At 42.3% G+C, this 19,901-nt stretch overlaps 1 protein-coding gene across 1 annotated transcript in view; it reads right to left on the bottom strand.

Annotated features, from left to right (window-relative positions):
* The window catches only part of LOC111234542 (ryanodine receptor 1-like), a 47,891-nt gene that overhangs the window by 20,821 nt on the left and 7,169 nt on the right, over positions 1–19,901 (bottom strand). The window contains exons 10-74 of the mRNA XM_022762689.1: positions 19,706–19,862; positions 19,426–19,590; positions 19,181–19,302; positions 18,888–19,074; positions 18,620–18,755; positions 18,416–18,511; positions 17,892–18,010; positions 17,589–17,722; positions 17,219–17,460; positions 16,889–17,081; positions 16,560–16,776; positions 16,381–16,485; positions 16,170–16,273; positions 16,003–16,086; positions 15,726–15,885; positions 15,354–15,498; positions 14,996–15,201; positions 14,732–14,906; positions 14,413–14,621; positions 13,943–14,301; positions 13,701–13,830; positions 13,355–13,515; positions 13,092–13,254; positions 12,917–13,003; positions 12,584–12,810; positions 12,046–12,484; positions 11,772–11,970; positions 11,530–11,648; positions 11,383–11,487; positions 11,072–11,272; positions 10,468–10,579; positions 10,212–10,355; positions 9,784–10,057; positions 9,563–9,677; positions 9,274–9,406; positions 9,085–9,179; positions 8,870–9,005; positions 8,576–8,762; positions 8,369–8,480; positions 8,149–8,269; positions 7,766–7,935; positions 7,452–7,672; positions 7,274–7,364; positions 7,028–7,168; positions 6,776–6,939; positions 6,600–6,678; positions 6,274–6,363; positions 6,039–6,179; positions 5,883–5,960; positions 5,728–5,803; positions 5,511–5,634; positions 5,032–5,147; positions 4,837–4,904; positions 4,607–4,728; positions 4,416–4,465; positions 4,141–4,201; positions 3,914–4,040; positions 3,683–3,794; positions 3,502–3,583; positions 3,292–3,422; positions 2,871–3,191; positions 2,536–2,776; positions 2,307–2,394; positions 2,127–2,219; positions 1,563–1,577 (exon numbers count right to left, since the gene is read on the bottom strand). Coding sequence (XP_022618410.1) covers positions 1,563–1,577; positions 2,127–2,219; positions 2,307–2,394; positions 2,536–2,776; positions 2,871–3,191; positions 3,292–3,422; positions 3,502–3,583; positions 3,683–3,794; positions 3,914–4,040; positions 4,141–4,201; positions 4,416–4,465; positions 4,607–4,728; positions 4,837–4,904; positions 5,032–5,147; positions 5,511–5,634; positions 5,728–5,803; positions 5,883–5,960; positions 6,039–6,179; positions 6,274–6,363; positions 6,600–6,678; positions 6,776–6,939; positions 7,028–7,168; positions 7,274–7,364; positions 7,452–7,672; positions 7,766–7,935; positions 8,149–8,269; positions 8,369–8,480; positions 8,576–8,762; positions 8,870–9,005; positions 9,085–9,179; positions 9,274–9,406; positions 9,563–9,677; positions 9,784–10,057; positions 10,212–10,355; positions 10,468–10,579; positions 11,072–11,272; positions 11,383–11,487; positions 11,530–11,648; positions 11,772–11,970; positions 12,046–12,484; positions 12,584–12,810; positions 12,917–13,003; positions 13,092–13,254; positions 13,355–13,515; positions 13,701–13,830; positions 13,943–14,301; positions 14,413–14,621; positions 14,732–14,906; positions 14,996–15,201; positions 15,354–15,498; positions 15,726–15,885; positions 16,003–16,086; positions 16,170–16,273; positions 16,381–16,485; positions 16,560–16,776; positions 16,889–17,081; positions 17,219–17,460; positions 17,589–17,722; positions 17,892–18,010; positions 18,416–18,511; positions 18,620–18,755; positions 18,888–19,074; positions 19,181–19,302; positions 19,426–19,590; positions 19,706–19,862 — 9,577 coding nt within the window. The remainder of the gene's footprint in view (positions 1–1,562; positions 1,578–2,126; positions 2,220–2,306; positions 2,395–2,535; positions 2,777–2,870; positions 3,192–3,291; positions 3,423–3,501; positions 3,584–3,682; positions 3,795–3,913; positions 4,041–4,140; positions 4,202–4,415; positions 4,466–4,606; positions 4,729–4,836; positions 4,905–5,031; positions 5,148–5,510; positions 5,635–5,727; positions 5,804–5,882; positions 5,961–6,038; positions 6,180–6,273; positions 6,364–6,599; positions 6,679–6,775; positions 6,940–7,027; positions 7,169–7,273; positions 7,365–7,451; positions 7,673–7,765; positions 7,936–8,148; positions 8,270–8,368; positions 8,481–8,575; positions 8,763–8,869; positions 9,006–9,084; positions 9,180–9,273; positions 9,407–9,562; positions 9,678–9,783; positions 10,058–10,211; positions 10,356–10,467; positions 10,580–11,071; positions 11,273–11,382; positions 11,488–11,529; positions 11,649–11,771; positions 11,971–12,045; positions 12,485–12,583; positions 12,811–12,916; positions 13,004–13,091; positions 13,255–13,354; positions 13,516–13,700; positions 13,831–13,942; positions 14,302–14,412; positions 14,622–14,731; positions 14,907–14,995; positions 15,202–15,353; positions 15,499–15,725; positions 15,886–16,002; positions 16,087–16,169; positions 16,274–16,380; positions 16,486–16,559; positions 16,777–16,888; positions 17,082–17,218; positions 17,461–17,588; positions 17,723–17,891; positions 18,011–18,415; positions 18,512–18,619; positions 18,756–18,887; positions 19,075–19,180; positions 19,303–19,425; positions 19,591–19,705; positions 19,863–19,901) is intronic.

The following is a 19,901-nucleotide window of genomic DNA, read 5'->3' as shown; positions in this document are numbered from 1 at the left end:
ACAGAGAAGTGTAGGATGAAAAGTTACTGGGCAACTATGATAGATACAGATATTACTCAGTACCCCTCAGATATTACACATGTTGATGCTACTAGAGGCACTTAATATGTTCACTAACTTTTATATATTCCAAAGTTAGTTTTTGGGTTTTGTATACAGTGGCTCTGATGTGTAAACCCTTAGTGACTACATTTTACAGGTCTGTTCATCATTTGCAGACAAATTCAGACACATATACATTAAGGCTGGAATGGAAAAATAAAAGGGTAAACACCAATTTCTGGCTCTCTAATCAATCTTTTCATTATAGGTGTTTGTTGGGGTGTCACTATTAAATCAATCCTAGAGGCCCTACGCCTCGCACGCTCAAGTTCAATAGTGAACACTATCATTGCATTATGTACTAATGCAGCCACTGCTTCTGCTTCAATTCAGAGCCAGATGCAAGTGTGTTATGGAGGTCTAGTTTAGAGGAAACAGGGTGCAAAGCATTGTGGGGAATATTTTAGCTAGTAAGTTTGAATTAATGTAATGGTTAGGTTCATGGTCATTTTGAGCACATTCTAAAGAGGGAACCCAACAAACGCTTCAAGAAATCTGCTTCAGTGACATTAAACATCAAGTCACGTGTTAGTGTGGATACTAGGGAGTGGAAAGGAAACTAAACCATGATGTGCCATGGCATTTCCAGGGAGGAGAGAAGAAAGAGCACAGAGAAGACTAACATCATCCCCTAGTGGCAAAAAGCTGCATTACAAAAGCTAGATGTCAACCATCCTTCAACGAAAAGAAACAAAAGACATACTAGAAGATTCCAACTCAACTATGATCAAAAAAAAAAAGGGAAAACTCAGTGACAGGATGATGGCACTGTGCTCTCACTGCCACCTTGGGCTTGGTGTAAAGCCCAGTGCCATGAGCCCAACTCTACAGCTGAGTACTTTCATCAAGCGCCTCGAGACTCCCCCCCTAACACACTGGCAGGACTGAGCACAGCCCACAGATGGGATCTGCCCTTTTGTCCAATGATCCTTTATGAGAATAATGTGAGTGTGTACAGTTTGTGTAGATATAAACCAGTGGGTTTGTATAAGGCTGTGTGTCAACGTACACGTACAGAAGCTTGTTGGTGTATAGCAATACTAATGACAGTGTAAGTGGAGCCAAACTCCATCTGTTGCTCCTTTGAAGACACTTCTGGCAAGGATTTTAATATTCTAAAAATATAACTAACATATCAACATATTTATAGCAATGACAAATTCTCAACTAAGTTTTGTTCCACTCATAATAGACTGCAAGTATTCATGACTAAGCAGGCACAGCTGCATGTACAGAAAAAGCATCTGTCACTGGCACTGATTTAGTTATCCCGGGTCATGTTGCTCTGAATGGAATGTGCATGTCTTTGTGTGTGTCTGTGCGCATGAGTGAGTAAGTGTGTATGTTTGTGAGTGTGTGGGGATCAGATGTGCCAGTGTGTTGGAGAGGTTGATGAAAAGCTCCCCCAAAGTGAGGTGCCATGCGGTCAGCACAGCGGTCGTGCAGGAACAAAGTCTAACCTCTGAGTCCCCGCCCTGGAAACCCAGCCGCAACCCAAAAGAAGAGGACAAGGGACAGCCAAAGAGAGAATATTGTTAACACAACTGCTATCGTTCTCAAAATTGCGAATTAAAATTAAACCTCCAAAAATCACAGCAGAAATCATTATGTTTAACCAAGCCCAATACACAAAAATATTTTAAAAAAGGAACAAACACAAAATTAGAGACTTTGAAATGCTGTACCTGGGAAAGATGGTGCATAATGGCCTTTCTGTCTTAGATTGCTTTGATGGATTATAATCAGTGATACAGTATTTAGAATTTCATAAAGTCATTCTAAGATTAATACAGACTTTAATAAATTACCATTTATAAATAGCTGAAAATGGTTGGTAAAGTAACAACATACTAAAATCATGACCAAAAAAATGACGGAGCAAACAAAGGAACAGCTGTTTTACAATATGCCTGCATTAAGATCCTTAAGTTTTTTCTTTTTTTTATCTTTATCAGCTGCCTGATTTGAGATCTAGCACTAAACCAACCTCCCTGCGGCGCTGGCTCCGTCTTTCATGAACTCACCTTGCTCATTTTGCTCTTGCTGTCAGCGGTGAGGAATGACATGTTATTGATCTCATTCATCACCACAAAGTTCTGTTCCTCTCGCTTGAAGTTCTACGACGGACAGATAAATGGAAAACATAGTAAATAATGTGAGCTGCTCCAAATGGCTGCATTTAAAGGCCAAATGAAGATACTCACATGAGATTTGGACCAGAAAATAAAGACTTCTCCGACCATTCGAAAGAGCTCTTCCGCATCTGGGTCTGGGCATGTCAGCCACCTTGCCCTGTAGCAGAGCAAATTACTTTAAGGCGCCCCAAAGTCACAACAAGTTTGGTTAATGAACAATATATGGAAAGTTAGGTGCTCTATGTTCCAAGCAGAATTTATAGTTCAAAGCTTGTTGGTGGGTATAACTTCATTATACCTGTTGTTGTCCACATAGCGAATAAGCAGAGGGTAGAGGGCATACAAGTCTCTGCAGAGGACAGCAAACTCATCACGTATAGTGCCGTCTTCTTCATCTCCCTCTGATTTCCCCTCCATCCGCAAATGGTCCTCTTCAGCCACCACCTTGGAGGTGCGTTTCTTCAGCTTCTCCATTGTTGGGATGAAGTGGGACTTGAGCATTTCTGGCTTTGCCCTGCTGACAATGGGCTGTGAAAACACTAGGAAAGAAAACAAACGCAGTCATCTCACTTGTTCAAAAACTCACTCAGGTGTACGCACTGACACATTAATAGAGTTCAAAATGGTGCTCACCAGCCAACCTCTTCATCCAGGAGGCCTCATCAATACCCAAGTTATTAACTACAATTTTCATGATGCTGCCCAGCAGCTGATTAAGGTGTTCTGATGTGACCTCAGTGCAAAGCCGGCCCTCCATCTCAGGGAAGTTTTCAAGTCCTCTCTCCCACCAGCGAGGCAGGTAGTTACACAGCATGGGCAGAGTGATTTCAATCACATGAGGCATTTCAGTATAACGAGCCCCTGACTCTGCCAAGTCCCCAATCTCCTTCAGCAGAGCATCCAGCTCTGGGATGTCTGGACATAATTCCTGGACCTCATTGGGAAGGCCCAAGACTGTGGCATTCATAAGAGAAGTAGTGAATGAAAGAACATTCTGAAACAAGACTTTTTTTTAGACAGAAAACAAATCTGAGAAAAAGGGTATTGCACTCACTGGCTCTCTCTCTGGGGGTCTTTGTGGTGTAGACAGAGAAAGCGTTGAATTCATTAAGAAGGGGTTCTAAGTAAGCCACTGGCATAGCTGCTGCGAGGTGAGCCAAACACTCTCCAAGAGCTGGTCTCTGCCTGTAAGTGTAAAAGACAAGTGAGGAAAATGCTACCAAGTTACTTAACAGATTGTACTGAATGCAGATGTGGATGTTACCTCTCAACATGTGGATTCTTGACAGTCCCTAAGGAGTAGATGCTGCACATGATGCGATAACATGACATCTGCAGGTCGTCCACTGTATTCCACCGGCAGAGACAGGTACAGTAGTGTCAGGATAAATCAAAAAATAAACACCACGTGAAATCAGAAATAGCACTGACGGGAAAACACTTACGCATGACGTCATCTCCAAACTGGTGCTGAGCGATGTGATCAAACAGGGAGGTAAGCACTGGGAGCAGGGCAATGGTAGTGTAGTTAATGTTCTGGGACACGCCTTTAACTTGCTTTAAAGGAGAGAAGCAGAACACGGTCATGGACTCAGGATATATAAGGTCCAGTGTTTATCAGATCAGAAATAGAAATATGTTCAAGGCCAGTTCAAATCCTGTGCCTTTTCTCTCACCTGATTGCCCTTGGATACTTTGCCTAGTTTGAGGTTCTCTACCATCTTCTCTATATCATCAGCAGCGCTTTCAAAGAACGACCGCAGCCCTGCTTTCACAATCTCAGGCCCCGACTTCATCACTGTCCTAATAAAGTAAATAAGAAAAATTATGATCAAAAACTTAACAAAAACATATTTATCATAATGGTGTTATGCGTGTTGTAAGAAAATTAAAAATACTAAACCTTGCATCCAATGACCGTGCCAGAATGTGAAGACAGTTAACAATTGCTGAAGCATCCGTTCCTGCACATACAAAAACAGCTCTGCTGTTATGATGTCTTTTATAGAATCCAGATCACCACATACTGTACACGCATATACAACTAGAGCAACTGCACTTGCTCTAGCCTGGATGACTGAAAAATAAATTACAGCCAACAAAATGCAGCATGAAAGAGAAACATGAAAAAGAGTGACAAGATTCAGAAAGATTGACGCTGAGAAACTGACATCTTACCAAAGAGAGAAACTCTGTGTCTCACCAGAGCGGACATTTTACAGAAGATACTATGATGAGAAGGAAAGGAAAAGGAAGGAAAGGAAAATGCGGGAAAAAATAAATGCTGATAAAAGGGGGAAAGTGATATATGAAAAGAATACATAACAGAACATTTCTGTGTTGTTATTTCTATATAAGAGAGAGATCACCTTGCAATCATCTCTTTCTCCTTATTGGAAGAATGGCCACCACTACCCAGAACTTTTGCAGGTGTTGACAAGAAGTAGAGGCAGTGGTTTTTGAAATACTGGTTGATTAGAGGCATCAAGATCTGAGAAAGAGAGAGAGTTTCAGAGATAGTGAGTTTTCACAGTACAGCAACAAGGACAAGTTGGGTCTTTAAAATTGTGCCAACATTAGCTTAAAACAACAGTTTCACCTTGGCAAAGAATTTGATTTCCTGTTCATGAGGAGACTTTTCCACTCGTCCACTGCTCACAACAGCCTCTGTGAAACACATAGTAAAATATAATGATATTGCAATAACACTGGCGATCAAGATCTACTTTAAGTTGCACCAATAAAGATCTCTCAGATGTTACAGTATCTGTTGTTCATTCTTGCCCCACAGTACCAAGATGAGCGATGAACTCCTGGGCAATTTCCATCCATTTCAACAGCTTCTGCAGGAAACCATAAGCAAATCTCTTCTCAATGGAAGAGATGTCAGACTCCATGTCTTTCAGGCCCCTAAAGTGAAACAGACTTTAACTCTTTGTCCTTTTTTAACAAAAGAGAATATGTAGTACATCTTAAAACATAATTTCAAGAGGAAACTTTCAAACCATAATGTAAGTTCAATACTGGTTCCCTTACAGGCAAAGAATCTATGATCATACAGAACATAACAGAAACATTAATTACTACCTAAAACTAAAAAATAGGATGCTTGCTGTTTCTGTTTTTCTGTCTTGTTCTTTAAGTATTTTTGTAATTTGCTTGGGAAACATACTACAGTCAACAGGAAATATGTTAGAAAATAACTTTTAATAGAATGAAACAAACACAATCCCCTGCTGGATGTCGTAGAGAAATTGTTCTCTTGCATTTTACCTTGTGACAGCGTATCCATTCAGCTGCAGGAACTTGAGCAGCTCATAAGCCTTCTCTCTATCTCGTGCCTTTTCTTTTGCTGTCAGAGTATCATAGGGCACCAGTAGAGGATGTGTTCCACCTCCTACACAAACAACACAATCAAAACTCTTGAAGAAAAAAACAAATATCACATTTTCCATATGTTTAAGTTCCCTCCGCTAAAATAAAATCTTACCTTTGGACTGAAGCTCCAACTTTTTCTTCCGTCCCCATGTGTTGTGGTAATTTTCTGCCAGTTGTTCTGCCATAGACTGTGAACAGATATGAACTCTGATTACTGATCAGATGCTAAGATTATAGCACGTATGCTTCAAACACTTACTGCCGTACCTGCAGGTCTCTTGAAAGAGCCATGTGTGAGATATCAATGGGCTGTGGACTGTAGCCATGGCTTGGGTCATAGGTTGCCTAGAACAGAGAGAGGTATCATTATAAACACTGCTGGAATAGCAGTAATATTTGTACATTCATCCAACTGCTCTTTACCTGAGCAGTCTGTGAGATTTTTCGTGCTGCCACTTTCTTCTTCTCTGACTCTTCTTCCTCTCTGGCTTTATCTAGGTTCCACTCCCATGCAAGCATGGCTTTGATTGACTCTTTGATCGGCCAACGGTAGATCTCTTTGTCCTGCCAGAAGGATGTAAATCAGAGTGATCAGAAGCAGAGACAGATGAAGCAAAAGCGCTGGAGGATTAACTGCACAGTGTGACAGGGAACCTACCTTCTCTGAGAAGGTCTTGTACGGTCTCAGCATCGGATGAGTTTTTGCATTTTCATCCAGCACCTCACCATATGACCAGTTATTCTGAATCTGAAACATACATGCATACACAATATGTATTACAGCTGTTTTCTTCATGCTTGCAAATATAATGGCTTCCTTCTTACTTGCAGTAAGTATAAATTCATTTGGAACTTTAATTCATTTTTTAACTTTCTAGCATATAAAGTAAAGCTGTCCTGATCAAACTAACCAAATATGTTGCTCCTGAAGAACAGTATCAGACTATTGTAAGTGATAACAGCAGGTGAAAATAAAAGGTCTACCTTTTCAAAGGCCCATTTATCATGTGTATATTCAGCATATTTGTTGATAAAGGGATCCAGTCTCTCAGGGATGATAGTGCTGTGGATGGAGGAAGGATCAGAGTACATGTGGCTTTAATTATTGTACAGAGAGATAATTTATGTCTTGAAAGGCATAATGACAAAAACCCTCTCACTTTGTGGTCTCTACTGGTTTAGGATCAAAGTTTCCCTCTGCATCCACTGATGCCTTTTTCTCTGTTTTGGAGGAGTAGCTGGCATCTACATAGTCGGGAGGAATGGCTCCAGCAATGGAGCAGATGCACGGCATTGAAATTTTGAAAATCTCAGCATCGAATTTCTGGAATCACAATAACAAGGTTTTACAATATGTCCATACACCATCTATTATCTGGAACAAGAAAAATCTCATATAGCAGGAGTTGCACCTTGTGTGCAAGTGATTCAAAGATCCCCCAAAACAGTTTTCGAGTGAGATGCAGCTCCTCTTCTGATGCGACTCCAAAGTTGGCCCAACCATTGGGGAGGCAATAATATTTCCAACAACGCTCATAATGATTGGTCAAAAGCTGCAGGACAACAAAAATATAAAAGTGAAAAGTGAAAAAATTAATAGCAGAAGAACATGAAATTACAGGGAAATAATGGTTTTAATAGTTTAAAGTTCATCATACCTTCAAAGGCATTTTGGCATACTCATTGAGAATGGGTACGTCGAACACCAGCCGTCTGAGCAGGTGCTGAAGCATGGATGGACGTAGATGTCTGAAAAAAAGATAAACAAAGTTAACTTCCACTGTGAACCATGCAATATTAATTGACATGAAAGGTTTGCCATGATATTAAACTCACTTGCACAAAGCCATGAGGCACTCTTCAATGATGTCTCTTTGGGCCTTCGTGAAGGCTCGTCCACGAGACAGCCGGTAGATTGTGTGCAACATGGAGTCGATCATTATGGCTCGGTGGTCACTGCCAGCAAAGAGTGGGGCACACTTGGTGATGAGTGGCAACACAGCAGAACACAGGTAGCGGTTCAAAGCGAGGGCCATCTCTGTGGTGCTGAAGTTAACCTGCGGTGAATTAAGCCCAACAGTACGATTATAATCTTGCTCTCCACCCCAAGGACCTTATACAATACGACTGTTTGATTGATTGAGGCTCACCGTGTCCAGAGAGGCAGCAGCCCTCATGTCAGGCAGAAAGCCTACTTCCAGCACATGGAGCAGGAAATCCTGGTTGTCAATACCATACACTCTGTCCAGGAACAGCACCATAGGAGCCTTGTGATCTGGCACAAAACTGGCTGACATCTTTGGCTCTATGATGCTGTTGTCTAAGCACGAAGTGGGAAAAAACATTTTGGAAAACGATTATTAACAACATGTCAAGTTGGACAGAAGTGATCTGATGGTATGACAAAGCTTTCAGCATCCGGCTGTATACTGGTAACAGTACACGTTGTTAAACCTTGAATAAGCACTGTGTTGATTAAATGAATAAACACTGATTAAAGAAACCAATACAATATGGTCTCTCAAGTGTTTACCTTTTCCAAAAGAAGGTATCTGAACAGGAAGGCTGATGACTCCCACCAGATCCTCAATAGGGACCAGAGACCGCAGAATGGCCCTGATCCTCAGAGCCTCTCCCTTACCAGCCTGGATCAACTGTTGAGACAAAAGCTCAGATTTTCTATAAAGACATTTTCAATAAGATTTCCTATTCTTGTATCTGTTCTTTGTTTCTAGTCCAGTATGGTAACTTACGTGCATCTCAGGAGCACAGCGTCCCAGCAAGTCAATAAGGGCAGAATAGAAAGACATGATAGCATTTCCAAGGTGCACCCTGTTCTCCTCATGCTGCTCCTCTCCTCCAAACCTACCAGGTAAAAAGACAGTGGCTATAAATCTTGCTGCTACAGCTACACTCATTAAATACAATCAGGCCTTTGAACCAAAGTTAAAAGCTCTTACATGGGAAAGCGTCTGTCTTTCTTAACACTAGGGCCATCCCTTGCAGGGTCCTCTGATATTTTGATAGCCTCCTCTATTGCAGCCAGCAGACCATTGCCACCCTCCCCTCTCAGGGCTGGACCAAAGCACTCAGGCCTGCGAATGAGGAGACGTACCACCACATTGGCATTCTCTTCTACGCTCTCCCCTACAGTAGGGAAAGAAACACACTGGGTTATTTATAAGGGAGAAAAACAGAAACAATATGGGCATTAGAATTACACACTGCATTTTGTAACAAAGTAAGAATCAGACCGTTGACAAATACAGCAAAACGAAGAAAGTCAAGGTATTTCTCTCCACCACAAGGATTCCAGCCGATGTCAGGGTATCCTTTAGACAGTAGCATTGGACAGCTCTGCAGTCCACATCCAGCTAAATACTTCACCACCTTGGAAAGACATCAGTGTACTCAAGTGATGGACAATCTTATGCAATGCTTATTTTGTGCATATTGATTAAAATTTTACCATTTCTAGGTCCTGCTCTTGGAGAGCCAATGCAAGCTCGTTGTTGTCGATACAAGAGGCTGCAGCCACGTCCAGGGGGGTGGAGCCACGCATTCCTACAGAACAGCAAATAATGTAGAGGTTTATCGCAGTTCACACTTCAAGAATAACACATGAAGAACAATGCTGGAACTTGACAAAGACAATCACCAAGGCCGATGCCACTGTTCTGGAGAAGGTAGCTGAGGTGGTCAAACATAGAGCGCTGATTTTGACGACTGATGCGACAGAAATAGCAGAGAAAGCGGCAACAGTTGGTCACCACTCGAGGGAATCTGATCTCCTGTTGGAAGAAGGAATGATACAAATGTAAAGTTAAGTAATATATAAGGTTGCTCTTATTGCCTTCTTTTGTCTATTCCTTGGTGGTACCAGAAAGCAAAGCCGATCTCTAAATGGAGAATAGTTACAATGCAAGTGGGTGGAACAAAAAATATACCTTTGAGTCCCCACCGCCCAGTACATTAACCATGACCTCCATGACAGTTTCATGCATGCCCAGAGCTCTCATCAAGTTGGGGTGCTGATAGAAAACTTTGTTACTCATGATGTTCCTAAGGGAGACAAAAATTAAGTTACTGTATAGTTTCAGTGACATGCATTTAACAGACAATTCACTTCAAGGCAAGGTAATCAGAATAAATCAAATCTTATATCAACCCGATGCTTTGGATCATAAGCCTCTCTTCTTCTGGACCCATCTGGACAATAAGCAAGGAGCGGATCTGTCCCAAGCACTCCAGCAGGTCCATGGTGTCCTGAATTGACACTGCGTTGATGGTGTAGGCCTTGGGAAGGGCACGCATGAGCTCTCCCAGCCCATCATACTGCCTGTGAAGGAGGCTGAACATCATGCGCACCAGCTCAGGGTTCTGGATAAATGACTCCTGGGCCCAATGGATCATAGTATGGGAAATCAGCTCCTGTAACGTGCCTGGTAAACAGAGTACAAAGGGTTAAGCGAGAATACAAAAGATACTATGTACTGATTGCGGTCAGGGGATGAAAGAGGGATAAAGCAGCACTGTTTTGTTGAAGAACAGACAACAAATGTTCAACAAATCCTCTATCTATAACTCATAACTCACTTGGTTTTTTATCTTCCTGCGGCTCAGGTTCCACCTCAACCTTTTTCTCCCGGAATTTCTTCACCTTTTCCAACATACGGAGCAGTCGTCCGCGGAGAGAATTATCCACTTCTTCCTCTTGCTCTTCTTCTTCAATATGAACACCTGAGAGTAAAGTTTCAAATAAGGTATTGTAACTTATGTCAAAACCTGCCACCTGCAGTGTTAATTTTAAATGCGGATGTTGGTAGACTTGATACTGTAGGTGAAAACTGACCGCAGTGTGCCAGCAGAGCATTGTGAAAAGCCAGCATGGATTCGCGGACCTCATCGGGGACAGGGCACTCTTCATCCTCAGAGCAATTCTTAAAGTTCATGAGCATGTTGACCTTCACAAGAGCAAGAAGCAAGAAGTACAAGCAAGGAATTTATTTTCAAAAGCCAAAAAGGGCTAATCATAGTTATGGAAAAAAAAAATTCAAACTCAAACAAAATAGACGAGTGACCTAATGAGGGGGATTTATTCTTTGAGGAGTATATTCTGTCTCAAAAAGAAAGATAAAGTTCTTGCATGTAAACACTTGCTGAAATGAGTTTCTTTGGCAGGATATTGTGGACATGAGTTATGTTGGCAGTGAGCAGCTGAGTACATTTTAAACCAGCTGCACTGAAATCTTCTGAATTTGATTTTATGCTACCTACGATTTGGCAATTTTTGTACCAGAACAAAATAAAATACACCACTGAATGGAGAAGGGAGTGCAGAAATGTGGGGCTGCAGGCTGCATTTTCAGAATGGGGATTTTTGTTGAATGAACAATTCTTAATACAACTAAACAATCAACAAATGTTCCCTACTCTCTGCATTTTTCTGAGTTTACCTGCTCTTGTGGTGGGGACCGAAATTCACGGGTCTTGCGGGCAGTCTCGGCAGCAGTCATGGTGAAGGCTAGCATAAGTTCATTGTAGCGCTGTCTCTGGTTGGACTGTATCCGGCTGACGAACTGGTCTGAAAAGGCGGTGATGGCCTCCACTCTGTGACGTAGCTCACAGTCACAGAAATACTGCAGCAGAGTACACATCTAAAGGACAAACGCAACATGAATGACTAATACTACACAGCAGATATTAACAGTGTTATTGGAAAAAGGAGCTTTTTTGTATAATCTTAAAAAAAAAAGACCAGAAATACCTGCAGTTTGACAGACTCTGGAAGCTTCATCTGGAAAAGTCCTTGGTCTAGATGTTCTTCTTTCACCTCACCTGTCTCTACAGGTTTCATCTCTTTTTCTGTTTCCTCGGCGCCTTTTTCACCATTTACTTGCTCTGTCTTGTTCACCGGCTCTTCTTGTGGCATAATGGATTCTGACTCCTCTAATTCTTCCTCCTCCTCCATTTCTTCCTCTTCCTCCTCCTCCTCCTCCTCTTCACCCAAGCCATCATCCTCATATTCCTCTTCTTCTTCACCCACGGCTTCCTGCTCTTCTTCCTTCACTGCTCCTTCTTTCGGGGGAGCTTTCTGTTCCTTCTCTTCCTTCAACTTGGCATTCTCCTCAGCAGCCTCCTCCGCCTTCTTGGTACTGAAGACTGTGGGCTCAATCATCTTCAGGATGTGTGTGACATCTTCATCATCGAACACACCCATGATGAGGAGAGTACTGATGAGCTTCAGGATTGGAACAAAATGAAATTCAACACTGCCTCCCACAGGATCTCTCATGGCTTGACCTCCATCTTGCACAGCCTCAATCAGCATGTTCAAGGCCGTGGTCTTTAGCACCTGGAGATACAAGCAAACTTATGATTATTAGTGACTCCAGAATTTCCCTAAAATGCCAAACCTGTTCCACCTCACCTGTAAGGGGATGACTGGACTCAGTGTGTAGATGTCTGGATCTGTTCCCACAAACCCAGTGGAAGAGAAATGGAGTTTGGGGCGTAGACATGTAGTGAGGCCGACACCAGGTAAAGCATGAGATTTGTCTGAGTACAGAGTGATACTCCGTGTTTCATCAGTCATCGGGACTATAAATTCCTTGTTGGTTCCCAGCCTGTTTCTCTTGGCAGACTCCAGGTGCATGCTGATTAGCAGATCATAAAAGCCGCTCCTCATTGGCCCAGGTAGGTAGGTGTTCTCGATGGCGTAGAAGAGCTGGGATTCATCTACGTGGCTGCACAGAGCGTGAGCCACACGGTTGTTTCCCAAGGCACACACTGAACCATACAGCTTCAGAGTGTGATAGTGGAACTTCAGCAAGTCCATACGTTCAGACAGCTCCAGGATGTCAATACACCTGGAGAATACCAAGGGGTTAACTTCGTTGGGAAAAAACAGCACACTTTTCTAACTCCTTGCAATGCAACAGATAAATGCTGAGTGATGTAGTTCTAACCTGTTCTCCTCTGGGATGTGGAGGGCCATCATGGTAAGTGGCTCCTGACACTGCACCATCCAGCCCAGTCTCTCACTAACACGCCCTGTCTCTGGAGCCAGGAAGTGGTTGGGCATGCGGCTCCAGATGACAGGGGTTAACATTTGGACATCCAGTCTTGGAGGACACTGGGGGACAGGGTTCTTGCGTTCACTCCGGAACATGGCGGTAGAGATCGGCATAATGTTCTGGCAAGAAAAGTAAAGGAAGACAAATGATGTATTACAGATGACGGTTAACATAAAAAGTCAGAAATATGAGATATCTTGATTGTGAGGATTGCCGCAGACTGACCTTGAGCTTGCCAAGTTCGAACTGAATCATATTCTGATTGGAAGGAAGGACAAAGACAGCTGGGAACAGTTTTGTGTTGGGCTCCACCTGCAAGAAGGGAACATAACATGCTTGCATGAAATGACCAAGGCTTTATAAAAAAACTGTATAAACACTAGATTGAAGCTTTTCTGACCTGGTAAAAAGTGTTTATCTCTTTTCCATTAGCAGTGAAAGTCATGAGTCCTGTGTCCAAATCAATAAGACAGCCAATCACAAAATCCTCCTGACTGACTCGGGTCTGCTGGGAGCTGCTGAACTCCCCTCCCCATACCATGTAGCAGTTACTGCGTTTTATACTGAGGAAGACAGGAAAAGATCAGAAGCCAGTATTTATTGCATTTTATTATTTTAAAAATGAAAACACACTGTTTTTTGTTTTCTACAAGAGAAACATACCTGTCATGAATGTTGCCTTTATCATCACCTACAGTGACTGTTACATTTCTCACTTTGCTGATGTCAAAGTGAAGGTCATACTGGTGATAGTCAGGTGTGATCCAGCCCACCCACACGCCACTGGGCTCCTGCCCCGCAAACACTCGCACAGAATAATAGTACTGGTAAAGGAAGAGGGTGGTGGGGGGGATAAAGATTAGTACAATTTCAGTTGAAGATGAATTCAACACAAAGATTAAAGTCAGTAGACTACTGACAGGCAAGTTAAATATGAAAAATACTGTAAGCACAAATGAGCAAATAGTTACGAATATGGTAGCCATATAAATTTAAGTTATAGTCATACTGTAGTGGTGTTGAGGATGATGTCCATGTCATCCCTGTCATCTGGCACCACATCTTCCACTAAGCGAGGCATGGTGGGAACAACAGGTGGTGGTGTGATTAATGCTGCCTTTTTAGCCTTGAATAGGAATCTGGAAATGAACAGCAGCAATTACTCACTATGAATGAAAATGTAAAAACAGTATCCCAGCTGTAGCCTTCTAAATTCCCTCCTCAAGTCACTCAGCATGAATCAGTACTGACCCTTTCTTCTTGCTTTTCTCAGTAGAGGCGTCCTTCTCATTCTCTCCATTTTTGATGGCGGGGATCTCTTTAGGCACAGAGGGTTCTTTCTTCTCCTCCTCCTGCTCTTTGCGACTGGCTGACTTCTTGAGTATTTCAAAGTCAGAGTCTGGGTCCACCTCTACCACCTCATCCTCAGGGATGGTCAGGGCACGAGTAAGAAGGGTGGTCCCCGCTGGGACTTTGAAGGTCTCATGAAACTCAACTGGCATGCTGAGTCTGAAGAATATCAGATCTGTGTTGGCGTTCTGAGATCCGAATGTCTTGTGCGTAACTTTGAGACAAGGAGCAGTCTCCACTGTCCCATCAACACGGGACACCTAGAGTATAAACAAAAGGGAGCCAGGTGGTGATCCAGAAAATAATGACTTTTTCAAAATGAGAACAAATACATATTTCGTCAAAACACAGTGACAACTAATGCACAATACCTCAATGTGAGGATGCTCAGTAGGCACAATGATGTACTGGGGAAGGCTCTTGCTGAACCACATGGTAATGTCTCTTTTCATGTTGATAGCAAAGGGTTCAAATCCCTCCTGCAGGCCACAGATGGTAAAGTAACTAAGACTACTGACGTTCTGACCCAAGTTGATCCTTCCAACCTGGGACAGGCCCAGACTGCACACAGGTATGAAGCCTAGGGATGTTCAATACATGCATGGACATGCATTAAAACACAAACCCACATGTGCAAATATCATATGTCTCTAACTGAGAACATTTGCTTTTACTTATAAGTTTACTTACCCTCTCCTATCTCGATATCCTTAAAGGCCATCTCTGAGCCTGAGTCACTGATCAACATTTCTCCATTGAGTGTAAACATGATGTTCATCTCTGTGAGGTCGATCATGCAACCCACCACATCACCAGATTGCCACTGACGACCAAATGGCTCATTTCCCACATGCCAACGTTGGGCCTGAAAAAGAAAACATCATAATTTTAGAGTTTGGTTTAACAGAGGCTTTGGCATCCTTCACAAGCATGTAAACTAGGTCTTTCTCCCACCTTGAAACCATTGAAGACGTATGCCAACTCATCTGCACCAAGTTCAGTGTCTGCGCGAACACTGGGCCTGGCCCAGCCCACTCTCATCTCCCCGACTGTCACAGCCTCAAACTCAAAGTACCACTTCCCCTGTGTGATAGCATAAGATTTCTCTGCTCTGAACACTCTGATCTTATCTCCACGGCCGCTGCCTGGTCCATGCCCGCCTACATTAACACAGACACGATAGCATTTGATAGAAAAGTTTGTGGATTCAATAAAATGCCTGTAGTGCTAATGATTAATTTGTAGGACTACACAACAAAATAAACAAATATTCCTGCCATCCCTCTTATAGATAGCCATGCAAACTTACTGCTCTCCTGGTCGGGTGGTTCTATGTTGTACCCATATCCAATGAGAGTGCGAACAGCTGCACAAACTGTGTCTCTATTGGTCTTTTTAGTCTTTTCATCCAGTAGGTTGTAAGGAACCAGACGGGGATTGCGCTTGTTCATTATATCCTACACAACAAAATAATATAATAATATTAAACATGAAAATGTAATATTAAAACTTGTATCCATCAAAAATATCTACACATTATTATTATTATTATTATTATCATTATTATTATTAGTAGTAGTAGTAGTAGTAGTAGTAGTAGTAGTAGTAGTAGTAGTATTAGTATTAGTATTAGTATTAGTATGATTATTATTATAGGGGCTTCTTCATAAAAGAATTATGGTACCTGCACAATACTGTATGTCCAGCCCTGGCGAACTCTGTCTCTTGCCCACACATTGTGTCCGTTTTCTGCCAGTCTCTCCACAAGAGTGTTTTGATTAGGAGTCAGCTTGACGTGGTTGAGGTCCAGAGGGGCTGGTTTATATCCATTACTCTGTATGTAACTAAAAAAAAAAAAAGCTTTTAGATCAGAAGCTTTACAAGACCATTAAAAGTATATATGATAAAAGAGAGGCAACGTCACAAAATGAATCCAAATAAATGAATATCTTGCAGCTCACGTTTTTGGGAGCTTGGTCCTTTTCAGATTCTCCTCTGCTTTCTCATCTCCCATTCCTACATGACAGCCTAGTGCCAGCAGAGTCCTTTGAAACGAATCATACTAGGCATTAGAAATACAGAAAGACAAAAGCCAAGCAGTGTTAATTAAGTGAAGGCACTGACTTACTTGAGTGTCTCTCCTGACATGGCTAAATTGTAGTTCTTCTCTGGTTCAGGCAGACTCTGGAAATCTACCAGGCAGGGGTGCAGCTTCTTGTTGTCATCACGAAACTTGACATTGATTTTAAAAAGTAAAGTGCAAAGATTATATAAGCAAATTGTTAGTGTACACAACAACATTTTCAATGGGAAAGATAATCAACACTGAAAACACTCACTGGCCCATATGTCCATCCTTGTTCAATGCGAGTAACAGCCCATAACTCGTGGCTATTTTCTGCAAGCTTCTCTCGAATGCGCTCCAAGTGAGGAGGAAGTACAATCTGAAAGGATAATGAACTCAGTGCAGTGGAAAAAGTGAAGATGCAAAAGAGATGGAATAGGGTATAGGGTTTACCTGTATAGTGTCCACAGGGCAAGGAGTGAAGGCTGTATGTGAGAGGGACTGAGTTGGACCCAACAGGTTGCGGATGCCATCGAAATCATGCTTATACTCCTTGATGGGCTCAATCCGCAAACGGTCCCTGGGCAGCACTGCTTCATAGCAAGGAGCATAGCCTGGAGGTGGGAGGAACTTGAAATCCCCATGACGCCCTCCGAGAAGAAATCGCAACCTTGAAGTTAGAGAGGAAAATTGACATAAGTCTAATATGTCGTAATTGTACTGCCCTCATTATACAAAAAAATAAATTCATAGTCTTTCATTTACAATTCACAACATCCTACTTAATGCCTGCAGAGAAGCTGACAACGGGGAAGAACAGGCCATCCAGGTTGAAGTTCTCAAACATTCCCCGAACAGGATGTCCATTGATACGGAAGGAAATACTGGGCACGCTCAGATCCAAACAGCAGCTGACCACGTCCTCTGCTGCCAGGATGTGCTGACTGGGTGTGGCCACATGTCGTGGAACGCGTCCTGCATACACACAGAGCAAGTGAATTAGTAAGTGGTATGGGCACAAATGCATAAGATCAAATGCACGAGAAAGAATGAGCCTGTGCTGGCGCTGATGCAAAAAACTACTTCTAAAAGTCATACCACGTTCACTTTACCTGACCAGAGGTGAAGCCCGTCAAAACCGTAGGAGTAGAGGTCATCCCCGACCCCGTTGCCCCCCCAGCCTTCCCCTCCACCGGGGTAAGGACTGTAGCCCTCTGTCAGAGCCCAACCCACACGCAGGTGATATGGCTGAGCTGAAAGGAATGGCTCCACGTGGTCCACCATGACCTCAAAATACCACTTCTTATACTGAGTGGATCCTTCACACGTTCCAAGGAAAATGTTGGGTCTCATGCTAAAAGTGGATTACAAAACAAATATCTAATTTAGAGCAGCTGTTTAGATAACTGGGCCTCAGGACACAAGAAAGAGCACAAAGCATTTTGAGCCTGTACTGAAGTGAGCTCATACAAACTTACCCACCTGGTTACATAATTGATAATGTTGGTTTGAAGTAGGAGGTCACGACCTGGAAGTAGATTCTCTGTGATGAGATTCTGATTTGACCTTACAGCCACCCCGTTACACACACACAGAGAACAGAGCACATCAAGCACCTGGCAAAACAATGAGGACAAAAATTGATGACAGTTATTCTGGTGCTGCTTTGTAGCTTGAGATTTGCTATACTAATCTATCTATGTTAATAAAGATGTGAGCTACAATCAACTCAGACATTTAGTGTTTTTCCAACATACTCAACAAACAGTGCTACATGTTCCTGACCTTATGATTGCGTCCGTGCTTATCCAGCAGCGAGATGATTGATTTGATGTGATTCTCCTGGATAATATTCAGCACCTCTGGACTCTCAATCAGTACACAGTACAACACCTCCAGGATCCCTGTCATAAAGATGTGACAATATATAAATACATAAACATTGGAAGTACATGTATTTTGGATGGTACGGTAGAAAAACACAATACAATTCAATAAACCCACTAAAAAAAAGAGACTTTAATTAAGACCTTGTTGGCACTGTCTTTACAAAACATTACAAACTTCACATAGTTAGTGTTTGTTGCATGAATATTCTTTTAAATTGCATCATACTGTCATATTGCTTTGATCGCCCAGTGTATGCTGTTTGGAACCAGTCAAATTCAGCTTCAAATGATAAGACAAATGACTAGTTTATACTAGTATGTTATGTGGTCAAGCTAATAATATGTTGGCATTTGGGGAGAGAAAACAAGAAACTAAATGTACATTGAGCATTTAAATGAGCTTCTATTCGTCTTTGATACCTGAAGATGCCTCCAAACGATCCAATTTACTGACCAGCCAGTCAAGGTTATCACAAAACAGGGCACAGTTAGCACGATTGCCTCTGATCAAAGAAGCTTCATGGAAGAAGAGAAGCAGAAAGAGTTTGTTAATGCATTGTATTTACAAGCAAAAAAGATGGCTGGATATGGGAAACATAAATGACTAATCTAAAATCACTGTACCTAGCAATTCATACAGTAAATTTACTATCTCCTTCCATGACTCTGCGGCTTCCTCCCCAGCATACTCTGAGAAGTGGGCTGCCGTGTTGTAGACATTGAGCCGATCGACACAGTCCAGAACATGAGTAATCATTCCCTGTTCAAAACAATAAACATTCATAGAAAACTGAAATACAAGTGGAAATAAATCAACCAAACTAAATTTATATCGAAACATGCGGCAGTTCTACATTTTCATAAAAAGTCATTCCTCAGTACGTAGACCAACCTCTTCCTGGAATAGGTTCTGTCTGTTCTTAAGGGAGCGAAGCTTGAACTGTTTGTCCTCGTGCTCCAGCTCCTCCTCAGGGGGTCGGAAGTAGAAAATGAGATCCTGCAGGGAGAGCACCACTGTGTCCATGGGCAGAGATGGGGGATTGGCAGATTTGTTTTTCCCACTCAGTGCATCTAGACCTCTGAAGACATGAATAGAGCATGATGTGAATACCACAACCAGTATGCTGTATCTAAAAAGCCAAAAGTACTACCAATTTGAGTAAAATATAACTGAAGTAGTGCTACTTGATGAACTGGTTGAAGAGGCCTGTTGTGCTGAAAATCATTCTGGCAGCTTGGGACTCTTCGGTCTGAGATCTAGCCACTGTGAGTGCATCATCCATGTGACCTTCTTTATGGAGTATGGCCTGAGAATTGAATACAGGTTCCCTTAAAACCCAAGTATGTAATCAACACTCATACAAATGTGATTGAGTTGTCAAATTGAGTCTATATTTTGCTGACCATCTTGATGTATAATCCTGCTTTACCTTCCTCTTCAGAGGACCCAGACGGGCAGATTTAGCATCAACAGCAGCATATGTGAGCCAGAGGCCTGATGACACATGCTGTACGAAGCACATGGACTCTCCATACTTAATCTCAGGCGTGCCCATGCCTTCCACATCTCGCTTCTGGGTCACTTCAATTTTTTCCTGTAGTATAAATAAAAAGTGTGTTCTTCATTACGCCTGCAAATAATCTCCATACAGCACAACGCAGTATCAAACATGTAGAATTCTCACACAGTTGACTTTGCATGACAATGACCTTTGAAATTCTGAAGCAGAAGGCTGACATCTTGGAAACCGCCTTCTCTGGGTCAACCAACAGCAGTCCTTTCTCTTCATCCAGACAAAGGTACCTGCCTGTTGTTATGTGACGTATCCGGAAAGACTGGCCCCATTTAATATGACCTCCGCTCCAACTACCAACAGGCACAAATGAATGAGCAGCAGCATATTGT

The sequence above is a fragment of the Seriola dumerili genome, unplaced genomic scaffold, assembly GCF_002260705.1.
Source record: "Seriola dumerili isolate Sdu_G_001 unplaced genomic scaffold, Sdu_1.0 BDQW01000449.1, whole genome shotgun sequence".
NCBI classification, from domain to species: Eukaryota; Metazoa; Chordata; class Actinopteri; order Carangiformes; family Carangidae; genus Seriola; species Seriola dumerili.
This window is presented reverse-complemented; position numbering and strand designations above follow the sequence as displayed.